Here is a 21,321-nt window from a genome sequence, read left to right as displayed (position 1 = left end):
CCTCCCTCGGGCATAGAGTAAGTCAGTTTAAGTTAGACTAGGTAGTGTGTAAGCTTAGGGACCGATGACCTCAGCAGTTTGGTCCCATAAGACCTTAGCGCGCCGCGACACTGCTATGGTCGCAGGTTCGAATCCTGCCTCGGGCATGGATGTGTGTGATGTCCTTAGGTTAGTTAGGTTTAAGTAATTCTAAGTTCTAGGGGACTGATGACCACAGATGTTAAATCCCATAGTGCTCAGAGCCATTTTGAACCTTAGCACGAATTTACAATTTTTTACAAAAATGTAATGTTTTCTATGTAAACACACTGCTATTTTTGAATCTTTTGGGTTAAATAATATCTGTGTAAGTCGCATATTACGTTCATCTGTGTTTGCGACAGTCATTTCTCACCTCAAGACGGGCTGAGAAGCCGAAAGCCGCTTCGTGAGCACATAAATATAATTTTGGAGGACGTTAGGAAGCGTTTTCTTTTTTAAAAAAATATTATTATCAAGTTCTGTCAAGCACCGATGGAAAATTCAGTTACTGAACTTCCAGTACGATGCAGTAATTGCACGACAGCAACGTGTGTTAACCAATACAACAGAAAAAAAGTCAAAGTTACAAATACCATCTTGACCGTCTGCATGGTTTGAAAATGGTTCCAGAGACTAATCATCAAGTAAATAAAAGTGAAATCTACAATTTTGGCTGTTTTTCGGTTGTACCGAATTCAGTCAATGTTAGAAAGAGAGATATATCACGGAAAAGGTGGCTTCCTTGACGCGAAACATGTTAGAAGCCTAGTCCCTCAAGTGAAGAAGAAGGACATTGTTCCAACGTAGCGTGGTACTCAGTACTGTACTGTTACGATGTATTTACATGGCCATTTAAATGAACAGTTCATGCTCTAAGGAGATACGAATCACCTGGTACGTCATCGTCAGTGTAACAAATGACGGGCTAGCGAAGTCCTTCGCTCAAACCATGCAGTGCTAAGCACGGTGTCACAGCGGTAGTAAGATGGCGGGTACGCTCACTCATCTGCGTGTAAAGCAGGTTAAATTAAGAACACACGAATGTTCAAATGTGTGTGAAATCTTATGGGACTTAACTGCTGAGGTCATCAGTCCCTAAGCTGCTGGGACTGCAGCGTCGCAGACCGCTCGGCTAATCCCGCGCGGCCACACGAATGTCTAATTTGCCTTGTGACATGTTAATAATATGTACTGTTCAGTTTTAAAATAACAGGGCACTGAATTTTGAGTAATTAGACAGACAAATTATTTATGATGTGTAGTTGGTCACGAAATTGATGTTAAGAAATTCTGGTAACTAGGCAGTAAAATAACGAGTGAAGGACGGAGTAAGGAGGCCATCAAAAGCAGACTAGCAATGGCAAAAAGGGCATTCCTGGCCAAGAGAAGTTTTCTAACATCAGATATCGGCCTTGATTTCGGAAAACCGGAACATAAGAGAATCGAAGCATTTGAGATGTGGTGCCTACAGACGAATGTTGAAAATTAGGTGGAGTGATAAGGTAAGAAATGAGAAGGTTCTGTGCAGAATCGGAGAGGAAAGTAATATGTGGATAACAATGACAAGGAGAAGGGACAGGATGATAGGACATCTGTTAGGACCAGAGGGAATGACTTCCATGGTATTAGAGGGAGTTGTAGAGGACAAAAACTGTAGGGGAAGACATTGGAATGCATCGAGTGAATAATTGAGGACGCAGGTTGCAAGGGCTACTCTGAGATGAAGAGGTTGGCACAGGAGAGGAATTCGTGGCGAGCCGCATCAAACCAGCCAGAAGACTGATGGAAAAAAAGAAAAAAAGATCCGACGGGTATTGCATCTCACTAGGTACCTAAATTATTCGCAATACGTCTCAGTTCTTAGTAAACGTGCAGTCCGAGTAGGCCTTCCATCGTACGCCAAGGTAGCGATGGAATTGTCCAGTCTGGTACCTATTGATTTGTATGATTACGCAACAGTGTAGAAGTCGGTTTGCTATTTTCTATGATGGAATTCGTCTGCAATAAAAATAAAGTACTGATTTCATTTTTGAAGCATTGGCCTGGTTTACAGTAACACCATGAAGCCTCTCACTAAAAGCAAAGGACTCAAGACGAACCTGTGCTGGGACAACGGAATCGAATGAAGCCAGATTGGTGGAACTACTGGAACATAAGTGCCGTGCTCCGGTGTGACAAGATACCGCTACTGCTGTTCCTCCACCAACGGAGGCAGTCTGTGGCAGAGCAAGAAGCAAATGGCGCACAGCTTCTATGACCCGCCGCTACTTACAGGTCGCCAACTTGACTATTAGTGAGACAACTGTTTTCTGTGATCGCCACATAAGACGCAATATTTTAATTATAAATCTTTCTGGGACCCTTGGCCGCCATTTCGAAGATCACGAAATTAAGTATCGGAACATACACTCCTGGAAATGGAAAAAAGAACACATTGACACCGGTGTGTCAGACCCACCATACTTGCTCCGGACACTGCGAGAGGGCTGTACAAGCAATGATCACACGCACGGCACAGCGGACACACCAGGAACCGCGGTGTTGGCCGTCGAATGGCGCTAGCTGCGCAGCATTTGTGCACCGCCGCCGTGAGTGTCAGCCAGTTTGCCGTGGCATACGGAGCTCCATCGCAGTCTTTTAAAACTCGTAGCATGCCGCGACAGCGTGGACGTGAACCGTATGTGCAGTTGATGAACTTTGAGCGAGGGCGTATAGTGGGCATGCGGGAGACCGGGTGGACATAGCGCCGAATTGCTCAACACGCGGGGCGTGAGGTCTCCACAGTACATCGATGTTGTCGCCAGTGGTCGGCGGAAGGTGCACGTGCCCGTCGACCTGGGACCGGACCGCAGCGACGCACGGATGCACGCCAAGACCGTAGGATCCTACGCAGTGCCGTAGGGGACCGCACCGCCACTTCCCAGCAAATTAGGGACACTGTTGCTCCTGGGGTATCGGCGAGGACCATTCGCAACTGTCTCCATGAAGCTGGGCTACGGTCCCGCACACCGTTACGCCGTCTTCCGCTCACGCCCCAACATCGTGCAGCCCGCCTCCAGTGGTGTCGCGACAGGCGTGAATGGAGGGACGAATGGAGACGTGTCGTCTTCAGCGATGAGAGTCGCTTCTGCCTTGGTGCCAATGATGGTCGTATGCGTGTTTGGCGCCGTGCAGGTGAGCGCCACAATCAGGACTGCATACGACCGAGGCACACAGGGCCAACACCCGGCATCATGGTGTGGGGAGCGATCTCCTACACTGGCCGTACAACTCTGGTGATCGTCGAGGGGACACTGAATAGTGGACGGTACATCCAAACCGTCATCGAACCCATCGTTCTACCATTCCTAGACCGGCAAGGGAACTTGCTGTTCTAACAGGACAATGCACGTCCGCATGTATCCCGTGCCACCCAACGTGCTCTAGAAGGTGTAAGTCAACTACCCTGGCCAGCAAGATCTCCGGATCTGTCCCCCATTGAGCATGTTTGGGACTGGATGAAGCGTCGTCTCACGCGGTCTGCACGTCCAGCACGAACGCTGGTCCAACTGAGGCGCCAGGTTGATATGGCATGGCAAGCCGTTCCACAGGACTACATCCAGCATCTCTACGATCGTCTCCATGGGAGAATAGCAGCCTGCATTGCTGCGAAAGGTGGATATACACTGTACTAGTGCCGACATTGTGCATGCTCTGTTGCCTGTGTCTATGTGCCTATGGTTCTGTCAGTGTGAACATGTGATGTATCTGACCCCAGGAATGTGTCAATAAAGTTTCCCCTTCCTGGGACAATGAATTCACGGTGTTCTTATTTCAATTTCCAGGAGTGTATGTGGAGTCTGCCAGCACTTGCAATCCGCGTAATCTGAAGGAGGCACACAGCGTTGTTCACAAATGAACCGCCAGTCAAGTGTGCACCAAGTGTCCTGGACCAGTGACAGCGGATGCCACGGGACGGAACGCCGAAACATTTCACAATGCATTTCGAGAGGCAGCTTTCGCACAGGCTGCTTTTGACGTCGACACTGGTCAGGTGACAGGGGCGTCGCCTGGTAGCAACTGATGTTAAGCTATTGTCAGCGCGCTCGTTAGCGCTACAGTAGTGGATTTTGTGCTTTAAAATGTTTTTTAAAAAAGTTTTGTTTCACTGTCGGTTTTGTTCCTGTGACATTGCGAAGATTACGTCTGGGCTTGAATATTTTTCCTGTGAGTTTTCTTACACAAAAGTGAATGCAAAAATCCCGCGTGGGTTTTATAACATCTACACAACGAAAAATCCTGCGGTTTGGGTAAAAAGAATATACTTTTCATTATTAGTGAAAATGACAACTCTATTGAATGAGCAAAATGCAGCTCTTTGACTTCTTTTTTGCATTTAGAAACACAACAGAGAATACAGTCAAAATGAGCAAAGTTTTGCTTTCTAAATACTCCTTGCGTTTTTACAAAACATATTTTCTAGACCATACAAGTGTATATGTTTTGAGATGATTGGACGACACTTTTCCTATACATTCAGTTATTTACTATCCGACCTTAGGCAAGATCATCTCTTACGAATTTCGCTTTTATAATTAATAAGTTCTACTATCATACTGAATAAAACCTCTGGATCCAAAACCGCTGTTAAGGCCCACGGCTCGACCGTCTTTGCGACAGTATTGCCCAGGGCGACGGAAGAGCAGCGTTGTAAGGCCGGTCGAAACGTCGCCTTCAACAGTGGTTTCAGTTCCAGAATGTCGCCCAAAAGCATTTTATTCAATCTGACACCGGCTGTGCAAACTGATCCATTCGTGCCATCGTAAGTTCCACGCGTGCTCCATTCATGTGACTTGTCATGCGCGGTTCTGGTGGTAAACTTGGACTCTGCGTCTGACGGACAGTATCTCGAATCCTCAGTTTCGCCGTTCGGAACTGGACTGGCGACGCATCTCTCCCACTTGACTCTGGCGTCCAGCGCGCACGGACATGGAGTGCTCGCGGCTTGTGTACCACTGTGGCAGAGGTCGTCGCTAGCTGAGGCTGCTGGCACACGACGCGCGTACAGGGGACGGGCAAAGTAATGTGAGCAGCGGCAGCAGTGGCACGGTTCTGTTTGAGGACGATCAACAGCGGAGGTAAGGTACGTGTCGCCCTGGACGTGTTCAGTATTGACTAGGCAACTGGGCACGTTGTTTACGAGTAGTGCACACCGTGTTTGCATTTAGTCGCCGAGGTCGACGTGCAAAGAAAGACCTAACAGATTTCCAAAGAGGACAGATTGTGGGAGCCCGATTAATTGGGGCATCAGCTTATTGAATGTTTCAAGGGGAACTGTGTCGACAGTCATGGCAAGGTACTCAAAACGTCGAAAGACATCGTCGTGTAGACGTAACAGTGGGCGCAAATCAAAACTATATGAACACGAATTGTGTCAAAACAAGATAAAACTACGGCAGCTAAAGTGACTGCAGAGCTTAACAGCCTTCTTCGAGACCCCCTATCTATCGACACTGTCCGCCGAGAACTCCATAAAGCGAATATTCCTTTGCGGGCTGCTAAACAGAAACCATTAGGGACCACAACCAACGCAAAGAAGCGCGAAACATGGTGTCAGGGGCATAAATCCTAGATGGGTGATCAGTGGAAACACGCCATATGATCCGACAAGTAAACGTTTTCGTTATTTCCAACAGTGGCCGGGTTTTCTTACGGAGAACGGCAAAAGAAGCCGACTAGCTTGATTCCAACAGCTAAGCATAGAGGTGGAATGTGATAGTGTGGGCAGCCACGTAATGGTATTCTGCTGGTACCCCTCAAAGGCCGTTCTACAGTCAACGATCATGTGAACATTGCAGGTGAAGATGTGCTCCCCACGATTCGAGCGTTGTTCCCCAACGATGATGCCATATTTCAGGACGGTAATGCACCTATTGACACAGTGAGGACAGTACAATCGTGGTATGAGAAGCACGCAACCGAACTGTAAGTCCCCGGACCTGAACATTATCGAACCCTCGCGGGAGGCACTGGAGCACAGTCTTTGGAGCAGATTTTCGTCTCTCTCGTCACTACATGAGTTAGAAGATGATCAGATCGAAGGATGGCATAATGTTCCACTGGAGACTATAGAATCGTTATATGCCACTATTCCAAGAAGAATCGCAGTTGTATTACGGGCAAATGGGGGTCCGGCCTGTTATTAACAAACGCTTCCCAAGTGGTAAGTACAGATGTCCACAATTATTTAGTCTATGTCCACAGTTATTTAGTATGTACGATGAGATACTGTGGAAGGAAAACATTTTCTGATCCTGATCTTAGGTAGTTTTCCAATCTCCAATATTTCAGTGAAGAATTCTGGAAGCGTTATCCATCCAGAGTACTACCAGTACTAGTTTTGATACCAGTAGGCGAAGAAGGAAGTGATGTGACTATCGACCGATATCCCAACTCAGATTGAGACTTAAAGTTACTGGAGAAGCTAATTATCAACGGTACCCAAGAAGTCATTCCTACGAGCGACGTCCAATCAGTAATGTAGCACTTTCTTTTCTGAAAGCATGTTGATTTCATTCAGGATTCCAATATACGGTATTATTCTCCTGTCTCCTGGCTACAAAACCCTGTTTCTCAGTATAATCTTCGTTCAATGGGAGGATCTTACGTTACCTTGCATGGCAACACTCTGGTGGTCGGCGTCGGAACCAGCGTCTTGCTGCATCAACAACCTGCCTGTCATTCGAGTACTCTTCCTGCTTTCATGAAAGTCGGAAGGTGTGAGATCCAGGCTGAAGGGTGGATGAGGAAGAGCAGTTCAATGGAATTTTGTGAGCTCCTCTCGGGTGGGCAGCCTTGCGTTACCATGGAGAGGGAGAAGTTCGTGGCGACGAACACGCTGAAGACTTTTCTTCAGTTTACTGACGGTGGCACAGTACACACCAGAGCTGAGGGAGGCCGTCGAACAGTCCCAGAAGGACGCTCGCGTGACCTCACCGGCTGAGGGCGAGGCTTTGAACGTTTTCCAGAAGGAGAGGTGGTGTGGCGGCACTCGGTGGATTTTGTTTTCAGTTGGAAGTGATGAACCCCCTGTTCGACAAATAATTGTCACAATCAGCCTCGAAACGTGCAACCAACTCCGCACAGGTGGTCCTTCATTGCTGTTTCTACATCTACATCTACATCCGTACTCCGCAAGCCACCTGACGGTGTGTGGCGGAGGGTACCCTGAGTACCTCTATCGGTTCTCCCTTCTATTCCAGTCTCGTATTGTACGTGGAAAGAAGGATTGTCGGTATGCTTCTGTTAGGTGCCGAACAATCCAGCAGGCACATACATTTGAGTACCCGCAGTGGTAGACGTTTGTGTCAGCACTACCGACAGAGACGTCCAATTTTGAAGCGAGGTGTCTGATTCTGATCTGTCGATCATCTCGAATGAGTGTGTCTGCACGCACGTTCCGACAGTGAAGGATTCACAGCTACGAGAGGCCGTCCTGCACGAGAGAGATCGGACAGTTTGCACAACCTTGTTGCGACGATGCGAGACGACTCACCGTGCAACTGTTCCGGCGACATTCTGCACGGACCTGTGAATACGCGAGATGTAGTGGTTCTCTACCAAAAGAACCTCCCCAGTGGCGGCTCTCTTCCTGTAACGCACCTCCGTTACAGACGCCGCTCTGAAGCTTACATACAGCGCTGCCACAATCGGAACTTCATGAAACTGTAGGGGTTGAAGCAGCAACATTACGCGTTGTCCCACGACAAATTCAAATTTTTCTCAGCCGAAACTGGACGAGAAAAAAATTGTATTGCGTTACTTATTAAACACCCCTCGTACAGCAATGCCATCCGAGCAAGGCGGCTTTAGAAAAAACTGGAGTTGCTGGGATCAGGCGCTAACTCTCACAACACTGGTTGAATCTCGATTACAGAGACACCTCAGATCCGTCGCAGCTTTTCTGTGCTTGATGGCATCTTACGATACGGTATAGAGAGAAAAACAGGTGTTCACATTTGCTGGCATCATTTCATGTCAGAAGTTGGTAACAATTTTCATTTTTTTTTCTGAACGGAAAACTAGGGGCATGTGGAACCACGAGCAATAGCTTGCCTCCACTTTACTTTGTATATCTACGACGATACTTATCCAGTTTATGTTCTGGATCACAAAGGACCACTGATAAAGTTAATGCCGCACCTGGCAAGAGGTAGCCTGTCTCAGTTTCAGGGTCACTAGTGACGTCATTTATGGCGTCTCGTTGCGCACGTCGGCATCCTAGCGCAGGTTCGAGCTCACCCGCCACCCTCACGGACCTGCCACGCATTTCTGTTATTGCCGGGAGGAGCCCAGAACCGGTTATAACTGGTTTGAAGACATCACTTACCACATGCCATGCAGGTGATCTGACAGTAATAGGCAGGAACGATGATACGAAGCACTGTAAAAAGTACACTCACAAGTTACCTCTGCTGCAAACAGACACTCCAAACTAGTCCAAGTAAAACAGTCACAGTTGTAGCATACCCTTTGTGTTATTTAATTTGTTATTGAGCAAGAAATAAAGGAAAACGAGGAAAAATTTGGAAAGGGCGTAAAGCTCAGAGAGAAAAATAAAAACTTCGAGGTTGGCCGATGACATTTGAGTTCTGTCACAGACGTCTGAATACTTGGGAGACCTGTTGCACAGAATGTATAGGTCTTGAAAGCGGTTGTAAGATAACAGTGAGCGAAAGCGTGACAAGAACAACAGAATGTAGTGGAAGTCGATCAGCCAGTGCCCAGGGAACTAGGTTAGAGAATGAGGCACTAGAGGTAGTAGATGGTCAGCAAAGCTACTGACGATACCGGAAGCAAAGAAATATAAAATGTAGATAGGCAATAACTATAAAAGCACGTATGTATGTATGATGAGATGAAGGAAATTATTCAGATAGTTACGGAAGAACACAATGTGTGATGTGTGACTGTAATTCGACAGTACGAAAAGGAAGCAAACGAAAAATAACAGGAGAACGTGGACTGCGAGAAAAAAAGAAACAGGAAGGCGCCCAGTCGAATTTTTAGAAAGCATAATTTAATCATCGCTAATATCTGGTCAAAAAATCATGAAAGAAGATTATACTCGTTGAGGACAGTTGGACACACAAAGGAAGGTTTCAAATAGAAATGATTCAAATGGCTGTAAGCACTATGGAACTAAACATCTGAGGTCATCAGTCCCCTGCATTTACAACTAATTAAACCTGACTAACCTAAGGACATTACACACGTCCGTGCCGGAGGCAGGATTCTAAGAAGGTTTCAGATAGACCACATAATGGTAAGATAGAGATTTAAAGCCAGATTTGAAACTGTAAGTTATTTACAGGGGCATAAGTTGACTCTGATCATGATTTATTGATTATGTACTGCAGATTAGAACTGAAGAAACTGCAACCCAGATGGAAATTAAGGATAAGGGAACTGGATCAACTGATGGAACAAGGGACTGCTGAACATTTCAGGGGGAGACAACGGTGGAATGAAACAGGGGAAAGGAATGTAATAGAAGACGAATGGGTGGCTTTGAGAGACAGAACAGGGAAGGCAATGGATGATCAAACAGGTAACTAGGTAACGCATATTGCAAATCCTTCGGTAGCACAGAAGATATTTAAATTAACTGGCGAAAGAAGGAAATATAAATATTCAACAAATGAGCAAAACGAAAGGGAATACATATGTCTAAAAATTGATATTAAAATAAGTGCGAAATGGCTAAGAAGGTCTGCCTAGAGGGCTACTGCGAGACTATAGAAACGTGTGTAGTAGACAAAGTACAGAACCTGCTGCAGAAAAATGAAAGATACCTTTGGCTGAAAAAGACGCAGCTGTATGAATATGAAGAGCTCAGATGGTGAGTCATTACGAAGCAAAGGAGAGGAAGTTGGGAGGTGGACGGAAAATGTATAGGGTCTATAAATGGGAAACAAACTAGAGGACAATATTATAGGAAGAGAGGAAAAAGTAGGTAAAGATGGGACACGATACTGAGAAAAGGATTTGACGGAACAATGAAAGGCCTCTGAAGTAGATGATATTCCCGAAGACTTATTGAGATAATTAGAAGAATGACAAAATTATGCTACCAGGTTAACACCTGAGAGGAGATATAAGACACTCGAAATAGTTTTAAACTTCATGAAGAAAGTAATAATCCCAGTTCCGAAGAGGGCAGGCGCTGACAGGTGTGAATACCACGGAGCCATCAATTTAGTAAGTAACGGTTGCAAAATCCTGACAGTAATTGTTTGCAGACGAATGGAAAAAGAAACAGCAACTGTACTAAAGTCTAACAGATTTTGTCACATAGAATCTGAATTTAAGGCTAACAAGAAAAATCTCAGCAAAATTGCTGTAGTTATTCATGCAACTTAGTTTTAAGAGGTTCTAAAACAAGCGACTTGCGTGCAAATAATATTCATGATTTAGCTAAACACACACACAAACACACACAAACACACACGCACACACACACACACACACACACACACACACACACACACACACACACACACAAGTATCAGAATTAAAACGAGCAGTCGTTTATTCAGGCGATACTTGGTTCATTACACCGTGAATAAAAGTTTTCAGAGAGACAGTGCGCGAGTATTGTCAGACAAATGTACTACTGAGAGTATTGTCGTAGCGTGCAGGTCAGGGGGGCAGGGGGGGGGGGGGGGGAGGCGTCGTGTGGGCAGAACACCAAAACACGAGTGGTGTTTGAGGCCCGTCTTACAAGACGGAAACAGAGAATGACAGCAGAGCACCTACTGACGTGGCAGTTAACTTTGAACACGAAAAATTATACCGCGAATATCCGTGCTTTTAACTGAAAACACACAACATTTTTCATTTACTACTAGACTACGAGCGCCACTCACTAAATATAAAGTACTCCCCTCGAAACCGAAAGTAACATATTTGAGAAACCCCAATCAAAAACTAAATTCTCGTAGCTGGGCTTCACAGTTGCATGAAATTTTATAAATGATGTCGTGGTTCCCTTTGGACTGTAAAATTATTTATTTGTAAAACCCATTATTGCAATTATCAAGCGGAAGTGATTGGGCTATAGCGGCTGTCAAAATCTAAATATCATCTGACATGACATGACGACACAGAAACTGGTTTCGTCGCCTGTATCGTTGATTGTGACTTCTTGTGTGTAATGACTTTTTGAACTGTATTGTGATCAATATTGCTCGTATGCTGCTTTATCTTTGCATGCATCTATAATATTGGTTCGAGGAAATGTTTGTTTTTGTTTTATATAAAACAGAAATTGGTTTCGTTGCATAGTGTTCTGTCAACGTTTGTTCCTGCTTGTATCCATGTATGAAGTTCGCGATTTAAATACATTGTATGTATCCGTTTTTCGTACCTACTCGCATTTAACGGTGACATTTATGTTATCAGCTTTTGACAGAACGGGTGCTCAATATTATTACACCTTGTCTCGGGATGCGTACGTGTTTCTGCTTTAAATAGTGTTGCTTCTTGTGACGACTATGCTTCATAGTCTTAGTGACTAAAGTACCCTCCTTACAAATGCCAGAAATAAAACAGTAGTTATGCAGATGTCTTCACGCGTTATTAACAGGTACTACGAACAATACATTTTAGCAGAGATGAATGCAGTACAATCGTTCCCCCAATCCTTTGACAATTTAAAAACAAGTAGTACAAAATTTACATACTTTCTTTGATGGATCTACTAGTGAATGCTCCATAACTAGAGTTTACTAAATGCAGTACATTCAGTGTGGGGGAAGAACGCTGAGGCTATATGAAGCAATGCTATGTACAAATATGCACCTCAATGTAGGATATTTGTGCTGCATAACAGTATGTGCCATAATAACTGCAAGAAGCATAAATACATACTAATTCCGTCTAAAGATGTAATAAAGCTGATACATTGATGGCTTCACTTGGTCCTCTGTAATGTGAGGAATAATCTCCTGTTCTGAACAAAACAAAAACAAATATGGAAGACTTTAAATCATTCTACAAGAAGCTGCAGCCCACCAAGTGGGGTGGCAGAGAAGCAAGTTTGTGTCTTCGCAACTGCTTACATAAGTTGCAATCCCAGTTGTGAGAGTTGCAATCGCAGCTCCTCAGATGTAAAAATGATGGTGTCGAGAGACACAGCAGGGCTGGAGATATCTTTGTGGGTTGGTGTGCCAGGGAGTGGTGGAATGGGCAGGGAACCAGAGGGGCAGGACGTCAGAGGACAGTGGGTTGCAGGGGCAAGAGGACAAGAAGGCAGGGGGGAGGGGCAGGGAGACAGAGGGACAGGGAACCAAGGAGCAGGAGGACACATTTTCAGGGGACCAGAGGGTGAGGGAGCACATGTGCAGGGGGACAGAGGGATAGAGGGGGAAGGGGGAAAGTGGCAGGGGTACAGAGGGGCAGGGGGACGAAGGGGCAGAGGGATAGAGGGCAGGGGCCAAGGACCAGGGGGACACAGGGGCAGGGGACCAGAGGGTGAGGGAGCACATGTGCAGGGGGACAGAGGGATAGAGGGGGAAGGGGGAAAGTGGCAGGGGTACAGAGGGGCAGGGGGACGAAGGGGCAGAGGGATAGAGAGCAGGGGCCAAGGACCAGGGGGACACAGGGGCAGGGGACCAGAGGGTGAGGGAGCACATGTGCAGGGGGACAGAGGGATAGAGGGGGAAGGGGGAAAGTGGCAGGGGTACAGAGGGGCAGGGGGACGAAGGGGCAGAGGGATAGAGGGCAGGGGCCAAGGACCAGGGGGACACAGGGGCAGGGGACCAGAGGGTGAGGGAGCACATGTGCAGGGGGACAGAGGGATAGAGGGGGAAGGGGGAAAGTGGCAGGGGTACAGAGGGGCAGGGGGACGAAGGGGCAGATGGATAGAGGGCAGGGGCCAAGGACCAGGGGGGCACAGGGGCAGGGGACCAGAGGGTGAGGGAGCACATGTGCAGGGGGACAGAGGGATAGAGGGGGAAGGGGGAAAGTGGCAGGGGTACAGAGGGGCAGGGGGACGAAGGGGCAGAGGGATAGAGGGCAGGGGCCAAGGACCAGGGGGACACAGGGGCAGGGGACCAGAGGGTGAGGGAGCACATGTGCAGGGGGACAGAGGGATAGAGGGGGAAGGGGGAAAGTGGCAGGGGTACAGAGGGGCAGGGGGACGAAGGGGCAGAGGGATAGAGGGCAGGGGCCAAGGACCAGGGGGACACAGGGGCAGGGGACCAGAGGGTGAGGGAGCACATGTGCAGGGGGACAGAGGGATAGAGGGGGAAGGGGGAAAGTGGCAGGGGTACAGAGGGGCAGGGGGATGAAGGGGCAGAGGGATAGAGGGCAGGGGCCAAGGACCAGGGGGACACAGGGGCAGGGGACCAGAGGGTGAGGGAGCACATGTGCAGGGGGACAGAGGGATAGAGGGGGAAGGGGGAAAGTGGCAGGGGTACAGAGGGGCAGGGGGACGAAGGGGCAGAGGGATAGAGGGCAGGGGCCAAGGACCAGGGGGACACAGGGGCAGGGGACCAGAGGGTGAGGGAGCACATGTGCAGGGGGACAGAGGGATAGAGGGGGAAGGGGGAAAGTGGCAGGGGTACAGAGGGGCAGGGGGACGAAGGGGCAGAGGGATAGAGGGCAGGGGCCAAGGACCAGGGGGACACAGGGGCAGGGGACCAGAGGGTGAGGGAGCACATGTGCAGGGGGACAGAGGGATAGAGGGGGAAGGGGGAAAGTGGCTGGGGTACAGAGGGGCAGGGGGATGAAGGGGCAGAGGGATAGAGGGCAGGGGCCAAGGACCAGGGGGACACAGGGGCAGGGGACCAGAGGGTGAGGGAGCACATGTGCAGGGGGACAGAGGGATAGAGGGGGAAGGGGGAAAGTGGCAGGGGTACAGAGGGGCAGGGGGACGAAGGGGCAGAGGGATAGAGGGCAGGGGCCAAGGACCAGGGGGACACAGGGGCAGGGGACCAGAGGGTGAGGGAGCACATGTGCAGGGGGACAGAGGGATAGAGGGGGAAGGGGGAAAGTGGCAGGGGTACAGAGGGGCAGGGGGACGAAGGGGCAGAGGGATAGAGGGCAGGGGCCAAGGACCAGGGGGACACAGGGGCAGGGGACCAGAGGGTGAGGGAGCACATGTGCAGGGGGACAGAGGGATAGAGGGGGAAGGGGGAAAGTGGCAGGGGTACAGAGGGGCAGGGGGCGAAGGGGCAGATGGATAGAGGGCAGGGGCCAAGGACCAGGGGGGCACAGGGGCAGGGGACCAGAGGGTGAGGGAGCACATGTGCAGGGGGACAGAGGGATAGAGGGGGAAGGGGGAAAGTGGCAGGGGTACAGAGGGGCAGGGGGACGAAGGGGCAGAGGGATAGAGGGCAGGGGCCAAGGACCAGGGGGACACAGGGGCAGGGGACCAGAGGGTGAGGGAGCACATGTGCAGGGGGACAGAGGGATAGAGGGGGAAGGGGGAAAGTGGCAGGGGTACAGAGGGGCAGGGGGACGAAGGGGCAGAGGGATAGAGGGCAGGGGCCAAGGACCAGGGGGACACAGGGGCAGGGGACCAGAGGGTGAGGGAGCACATGTGCAGGGGGACAGAGGGATAGAGGGGGAAGGGGGAAAGTGGCAGGGGTACAGAGGGGCAGGGGGATGAAGGGGCAGAGGGATAGAGGGCAGGGGCCAAGGACCAGGGGGACACAGGGGCAGGGGACCAGAGGGTGAGGGAGCACATGTGCAGGGGGACAGAGGGATAGAGGGGGAAGGGGGAAAGTGGCAGGGGTACAGAGGGGCAGGGGGACGAAGGGGCAGAGGGATAGAGGGCAGGGGCCAAGGACCAGGGGGACACAGGGGCAGGGGACCAGAGGGTGAGGGAGCACATGTGCAGGGGGACAGAGGGATAGAGGGGGAAGGGGGAAAGTGGCAGGGGTACAGAGGGGCAGGGGGACGAAGGGGCAGAGGGATAGAGGGCAGGGGCCAAGGACCAGGGGGACACAGGGGCAGGGGACCAGAGGGTGAGGGAGCACATGTGCAGGGGGACAGAGGGATAGAGGGGGAAGGGGGAAAGTGGCAGGGGTACAGAGGGGCAGGGGGATGAAGGGGCAGAGGGATAGAGGGCAGGGGCCAAGGACCAGGGGGACACAGGGGCAGGGGACCAGAGGGTGAGGGAGCACATGTGCAGGGGGACAGAGGGATAGAGGGGGAAGGGGGAAAGTGGCAGGGGTACAGAGGGGCAGGGGGACGAAGGGGCAGAGGGATAGAGGGCAGGGGCCAAGGACCAGGGGGACACAGGGGCAGGGGACCAGAGGGTGAGGGAGCACATGTGCAGGGGGACAGAGGGATAGAGGGGGAAGGGGGAAAGTGGCAGGGGTACAGAGGGGCAGGGGGACGAAGGGGCAGAGGGATAGAGGGCAGGGGCCAACGACCAGGGGGACACAGGGGCAGGGGACCAGAGGGTGAGGGAGCACATGTGCAGGGGGACAGAGGGATAGAGGGGGAAGGGGGAAAGTGGCAGGGGTACAGAGGGGCAGGGGGATGAAGGGGCAGAGGGATAGAGGGCAGGGGCCAAGGACCAGGGGGACACAGGGGCAGGGGACCAGAGGGTGAGGGAGCACATGTGCAGGGGGACAGAGGGATAGAGGGGGAAGGGGGAAAGTGGCAGGGGTACAGAGGGGCAGGGGGACGAAGGGGCAGAGGGATAGAGGGCAGGGGCCAAGGACCAGGGGGACACAGGGGCAGGGGACCAGAGGGTGAGGGAGCACATGTGCAGGGGGACAGAGGGATAGAGGGGGAAGGGGGAAAGTGGCAGGGGTACAGAGGGGCAGGGGGATGAAGGGGCAGAGGGATAGAGGGCAGGGGCCAAGGACCAGGGGGACACAGGGGCAGGGGACCAGAGGGTGAGGGAGCACATGTGCAGGGGGACAGAGGGATAGAGGGGGAAGGGGGAAAGTGGCAGGGGTACAGAGGGGCAGGGGGACGAAGGGGCAGAGGGATAGAGGGCAGGGGCCAAGGACCAGGGGGACACAGGGGCAGGGGACCAGAGGGTGAGGGAGCACATGTGCAGGGGGACAGAGGGATAGAGGGGGAAGGGGGAAAGTGGCAGGGGTACAGAGGGGCAGGGGGACGAAGGGGCAGAGGGATAGAGGGCAGGGGCCAAGGACCAGGGGGACACAGGGGCAGGGGACCAGAGGGTGAGGGAGCACATGTGCAGGGGGACAGAGGGGTAGAGGGGGAAGGGGGAAAGTGGCAGGGGTACAGAGGGGCAGGGGGACGAAGGGGCAGAGGGATAGAGGGCAGGGGCCAAGGACCAGGGGGACACAGGGGCAGGGGACCAGAGGGTGAGGGAGCACATGTGCAGGGGGACAGAGGGATAGAGGGGGAAGGGGGAAAGTGGCAGGGGTACAGAGGGGCAGGGGGATGAAGGGGCAGAGGGATAGAGGGCAGGGGCCAAGGACCAGGGGGACACAGGGGCAGGGGACCAGAGGGTGAGGGAGCACATGTGCAGGGGGACAGAGGGATAGAGGGGGAAGGGGGAAAGTGGCAGGGGTACAGAGGGGCAGGGGGATGAAGGGGCAGAGGGATAGAGGGCAGGGGCCAAGGACCAGGGGGACACAGGGGCAGGGGACCAGAGGGTGAGGGAGCACATGTGCAGGGGGACAGAGGGGTGGAGGGGGAAGGGGGAAAGTGGCAGGGGTACAGAGGGGCAGGGGGACGAAGGGGCAGAGGAATAGAGGGCAGGGGCCAAGGACCAGGGGGACACAGGGGCAGGGGACCAGAGGGTGAGGGAGCACATGTGCAGGGGGACAGAGGGATAGAGGGGGAAGGGGGAAAGTGGCAGGGGTACAGAGGGGCAGGGGGATGAAGGGGCAGAGGGATAGAGGGCAGGGGCCAAGGACCAGGGGGACACAGGGGCAGGGGACCAGAGGGTGAGGGAGCACATGTGCAGGGGGACAGAGGGATAGAGGGGGAAGGGGGAAAGTGGCAGGGGTACAGAGGGGCAGGGGGACGAAGGGGCAGAGGGATAGAGGGCAGGGGCCAAGGACCAGGGGGACACAGGGGCAGGGGACCAGAGGGTGAGGGAGCACATGTGCAGGGGGACAGAGGGATAGAGGGGGAAGGGGGAAAGTGGCAGGGGTACAGAGGGGCAGGGGGACGAAGGGGCAGAGGGATAGAGGGCAGGGGCCAAGGACCAGGGGGACACAGGGGCAGGGGACCAGAGGGTGAGGGAGCACATGTGCAGGGGGACAGAGGGGTAGAGGGGGAAGGGGGAAAGTGGCAGGGGTACAGAGGGGCAGGGGGACGAAGGGGCAGAGGGATAGAGGGCAGGGGCCAAGGACCAGGGGGACACAGGGGCAGGGGACCAGAGGGTGAGGGAGCACATGTGCAGGGGGACAGAGGGATAGAGGGGGAAGGGGGAAAGTGGCAGGGGTACAGAGGGGCAGGGGGACGAAGGGGCAGAGGGATAGAGGGCAGGGGCCAAGGACCAGGGGGACACAGGGGCAGGGGACCAGAGGGTGAGGGAGCACATGTGCAGGGGGACAGAGGGATAGAGGGGGAAGGGGGAAAGTGGCAGGGGTACAGAGGGGCAGGGGGACGAAGGGGCAGAGGGATAGAGGGCAGGGGCCAAGGACCAGGGGGACACAGGGGCAGGGGACCAGAGGGTGAGGGAGCACATGTGCAGGGGGACAGAGGGATAGAGGGGGAAGGGGGAAAGTGGCAGGGGTACAGAGGGGCAGGGGGACGAAGGGGCAGAGGGATAGAGGGCAGGGGCCAAGGACCAGGGGGACACAGGGGCAGGGGACCAGAGGGTGAGGGAGCACATGTGCAGGGGGACAGAGGGATAGAGGGGGAAGGGGGAAAGTGGCAGGGGTACAGAGGGGCAGGGGGACGAAGGGGCAGAGGGATAGAGGGCAGGGGCCAAGGACCAGGGGGACACAGGGGCAGGGGACCAGAGGGTGAGGGAGCACATGTGCAGGGGGACAGAGGGGTAGAGGGGGAAGGGGGAAAGTGGCAGAGGTACAGAGGGGCAGGGGGACGAAGGGGCAGAGGGATAGAGGGCAGGGGCCAAGGACCAGGGGGACACAGGGGCAGGGGACCAGAGGGTGAGGGAGCACATGTGCAGGGGGACAGAGGGATAGAGGGGGAAGGGGGAAAGTGGCAGGGGTACAGAGGGGCAGGGGGACGAAGGGGCAGAGGGATAGAGGGCAGGGGCCAAGGACCAGGGGGACACAGGGGCAGGGGACCAGAGGGTGAGGGAGCACATGTGCAGGGGGACAGAGGGATAGAGGGGGAAGGGGGAAAGTGGCAGGGGCACAGAGGGGCAGGGGGACGAAGGGGCAGAGGGATAGAGGGCAGGGGCCAAGGACCAGGGGGACACAGGGGCAGGGGACCAGAGGGTGAGGGAGCACATGTGCAGGGGGACAGAGGGGTAGAGGGGGAAGGGGGAAAGTGGCAGGGGTACAGAGGGGCAGGGGGACGAAGGGGCAGAGGGATAGAGGGCAGGGGCCAAGGACCAGGGGGACACAGGGGCAGGGGACCAGAGGGTGAGGGAGCACATGTGCAGGGGGACAGAGGGATAGAGGGGGAAGGGGGAAAGTGGCAGGGGTACAGAGGGGCAGGGGGACGAAGGGGCAGAGGGATAGAGGGCAGGGGCCAAGGACCAGGGGGACACAGGGGCAGGGGACCAGAGGGTGAGGGAGCACATGTGCAGGGGGACAGAGGGATAGAGGGGGAAGGGGGAAAGTGGCAGGGGTACAGAGGGGCAGGGGGACGAAGGGGCAGAGGGATAGAGGGCAGGGGCCAAGGACCAGGGGGACACAGGGGCAGGGGACCAGAGGGTGAGGGAGCACATGTGCAGGGGGACAGAGGGATAGAGGGGGAAGGGGGAAAGTGGCAGGGGTACAGAGGGGCAGGGGGACGAAGGGGCAGAGGGATAGAGGGCAGGGGCCAAGGACCAGGGGGACACAGGGGCAGGGGACCAGAGGGTGAGAGAGCACATGTGCAGGGGGACAGAGGGATAGAGGGGGAAGGGGGAAAGTGGCAGGGGTACAGAGGGGCAGGGGGACGAAGGGGCAGAGGGATAGAGGGCAGGGGCCAAGGACCAGGGGGACACATGGGCAGGGGACCAGAGGGTGAGGGAGCACATGTGCAGGGGGACAGAGGGGTAGAGGGGGAAGGGGGAAAGTGGCAGGGGTACAGAGGGGCAGGGGGACGAAGGGGCAGAGGGATAGAGGGCAGGGGCCAAGGACCAGGGGGACACAGGGGCAGGGGACCAGAGGGTGAGGGAGCACATGTGCAGGGGGACAGAGGGATAGAGGGGGAAGGGGGAAAGTGGCAGGGGTACAGAGGGGCAGGGGGACGAAGGGGCAGAGGGATAGAGGGCAGGGGCCAAGGACCAGGGGGACACAGGGGCAGGGGACCAGAGGGTGAGGGAGCACATGTGCAGGGGGACAGAGGGATAGAGGGGGAAGGGGGAAAGTGGCAGGGGTACAGAGGGGCAGGGGGACGAAGGGGCAGAGGGATAGAGGGCAGGGGCCAAGGACCAGGGGGACACAGGGGCAGGGGACCAGAGGGTGAGGGAGCACATGTGCAGGGGGACAGAGGGATAGAGGGGGAAGGGGGAAAGTGGCAGGGGTACAGAGGGGCAGGGGGACGAAGGGGCAGAGGGATAGAGAGCAGGGGCCAAGGACCAGGGGGACACAGGGGCAGGGGACCAGAGGGTGAGGGAGCACATGTGCAGGGGGACAGAGGGATAGAGGGGGAAGGGGGAAAGTGGCAGGGGTACAGAGGGGCAGGGGGACGAAGGGGCAGAGGGATAGAGGGCAGGGGCCAAGGACCAGGGGGACACAGGGGCAGGGGACCAGAGGGTGAGGGAGCACATGTGCAGAGGGACAGAGGGATAGAGGGGGAAGGGGGAAAGTGGCAGGGGTACAGAGGGGCAGGGGGACGAAGGGGCAGAGGGATAGAGGGCAGGGGCCAAGGACCAGGGGGACACAGGGGCAGGGGACCAGAGGGTGAGGGAGCACATGTGCAGGGGGACAGAGGGATAGAGGGGGAAGGGGGAAAGTGGCAGGGGTACAGAGGGGCAGGGGGACGAAGGGGCAGAGGGATAGAGGGCAGGGGCCAAGGACCAGGGGGACACAGGGGCAGGGGACCAGAGGGTGAGGGAGCACATGTGCAGGGGGACAGAGGGATAGAGGGGGAAGGGGGAAAGTGGCAGGGGTACAGAGGGGCAGGGGGATGAAGGGGCAGAGGGATAGAGGGCAGGGGCCAAGGACCAGGGGGACACAGGGGCAGGGGACCAGAGGGTGAGGGAGCACATGAGCAGGGGGACAGAGGGGTAGAGGAGGAAGGGGGAAAGTGGCAAGGGTACAGAGGGGCAGGGGGACGAAGGGGCAGAGGGATAGAGGGCAGGGGCCAAGGACCAGGGGGACACAGGGGCAGGGGACCAGAGGGTGAGGGAGCACATGTGCAGGGGGACAGAGGGGTAGAGGGGGAAGGGGGAAAGTGGCAAGGGTACAGAGGGGCAGGGGGACGAAGGGGCAGAGGGATAGAGGGCAGGGGCCAATGACCAGGGGGACACAGGGGCAGGGGACCAGAGTGGCGAGGGGACAGATAGGCAAGGGGAAAGAACAGGAGGAGGACACAGAGGCAGGGCAGGGCAGCGGGACTGAGGGGCACGGGACCAGAAATGCGAGGAGTGAGAGGGTGGAGCGGAATGCCAGGCTTACCAGAGTCGAGGTCAGTGGCGCTGACAGTGAGTACAGGCGAGCCGACGGTGATGTTCTCGAAGACCTCGTTGCTGTAGCTCATTGGGTCGAACAGCGGCGCATTGTCGTTGAGGTCGAGTACGTTGAAGTAGACACTCACTGTAGAGCTGAGCGGTGGCCGCCCCGAGTCCTGTGCCTGCACCACGAAGATGTAGTGCGCCACCTGCCAGCACATACGTATTCACTGTTAATAATAACACTCTTGCAGGCATTAAATAACATTTCATCGTATATTACTGAATGTGACGAAGCATGTTTTTTTATCTGCTACCATTTCAATGGTATTCATTCAGAAACATTAAATTCAATTCTGTTTTCAAGGGGGTGTTACACCCCATTAACTTTCGTATGGGCACATATCAAGAAATATGTATCTCTTATTTTGCTTCACACTAGGAAAAATTCAAAGCTGATAAAAATAGGTTTGCCTGTAAGTGAAATACTTATCATGGGAAGCTGATACTAGCATTTTATGTTGTGTCAAATACCACGTGTTGACGTCGTGACAGTATCTTGCCACTGTAAATCTGAAATA

The 21,321-nt window shown here is 53.9% G+C and overlaps 1 protein-coding gene across 1 annotated transcript in view; it reads right to left on the bottom strand.

The window, feature by feature from the left end:
- The window catches only part of LOC126278037 (cadherin-related tumor suppressor), an 817,086-nt gene that overhangs the window by 359,837 nt on the left and 435,928 nt on the right, over window positions 1–21,321 (bottom strand). The window contains 1 exon segment of the mRNA XM_049977779.1: window positions 20,748–20,949. Within this exon segment, the coding sequence (XP_049833736.1) occupies window positions 20,748–20,949 (202 nt within the window).

This window comes from Schistocerca gregaria, chromosome 6 (assembly GCF_023897955.1).
Source record: "Schistocerca gregaria isolate iqSchGreg1 chromosome 6, iqSchGreg1.2, whole genome shotgun sequence".
NCBI classification, from domain to species: domain Eukaryota; kingdom Metazoa; phylum Arthropoda; class Insecta; order Orthoptera; family Acrididae; genus Schistocerca; species Schistocerca gregaria.
The sequence above is the reverse complement of the archived record's forward strand: the minus strand, read 5'-3'. Positions and strand labels throughout refer to the sequence as shown.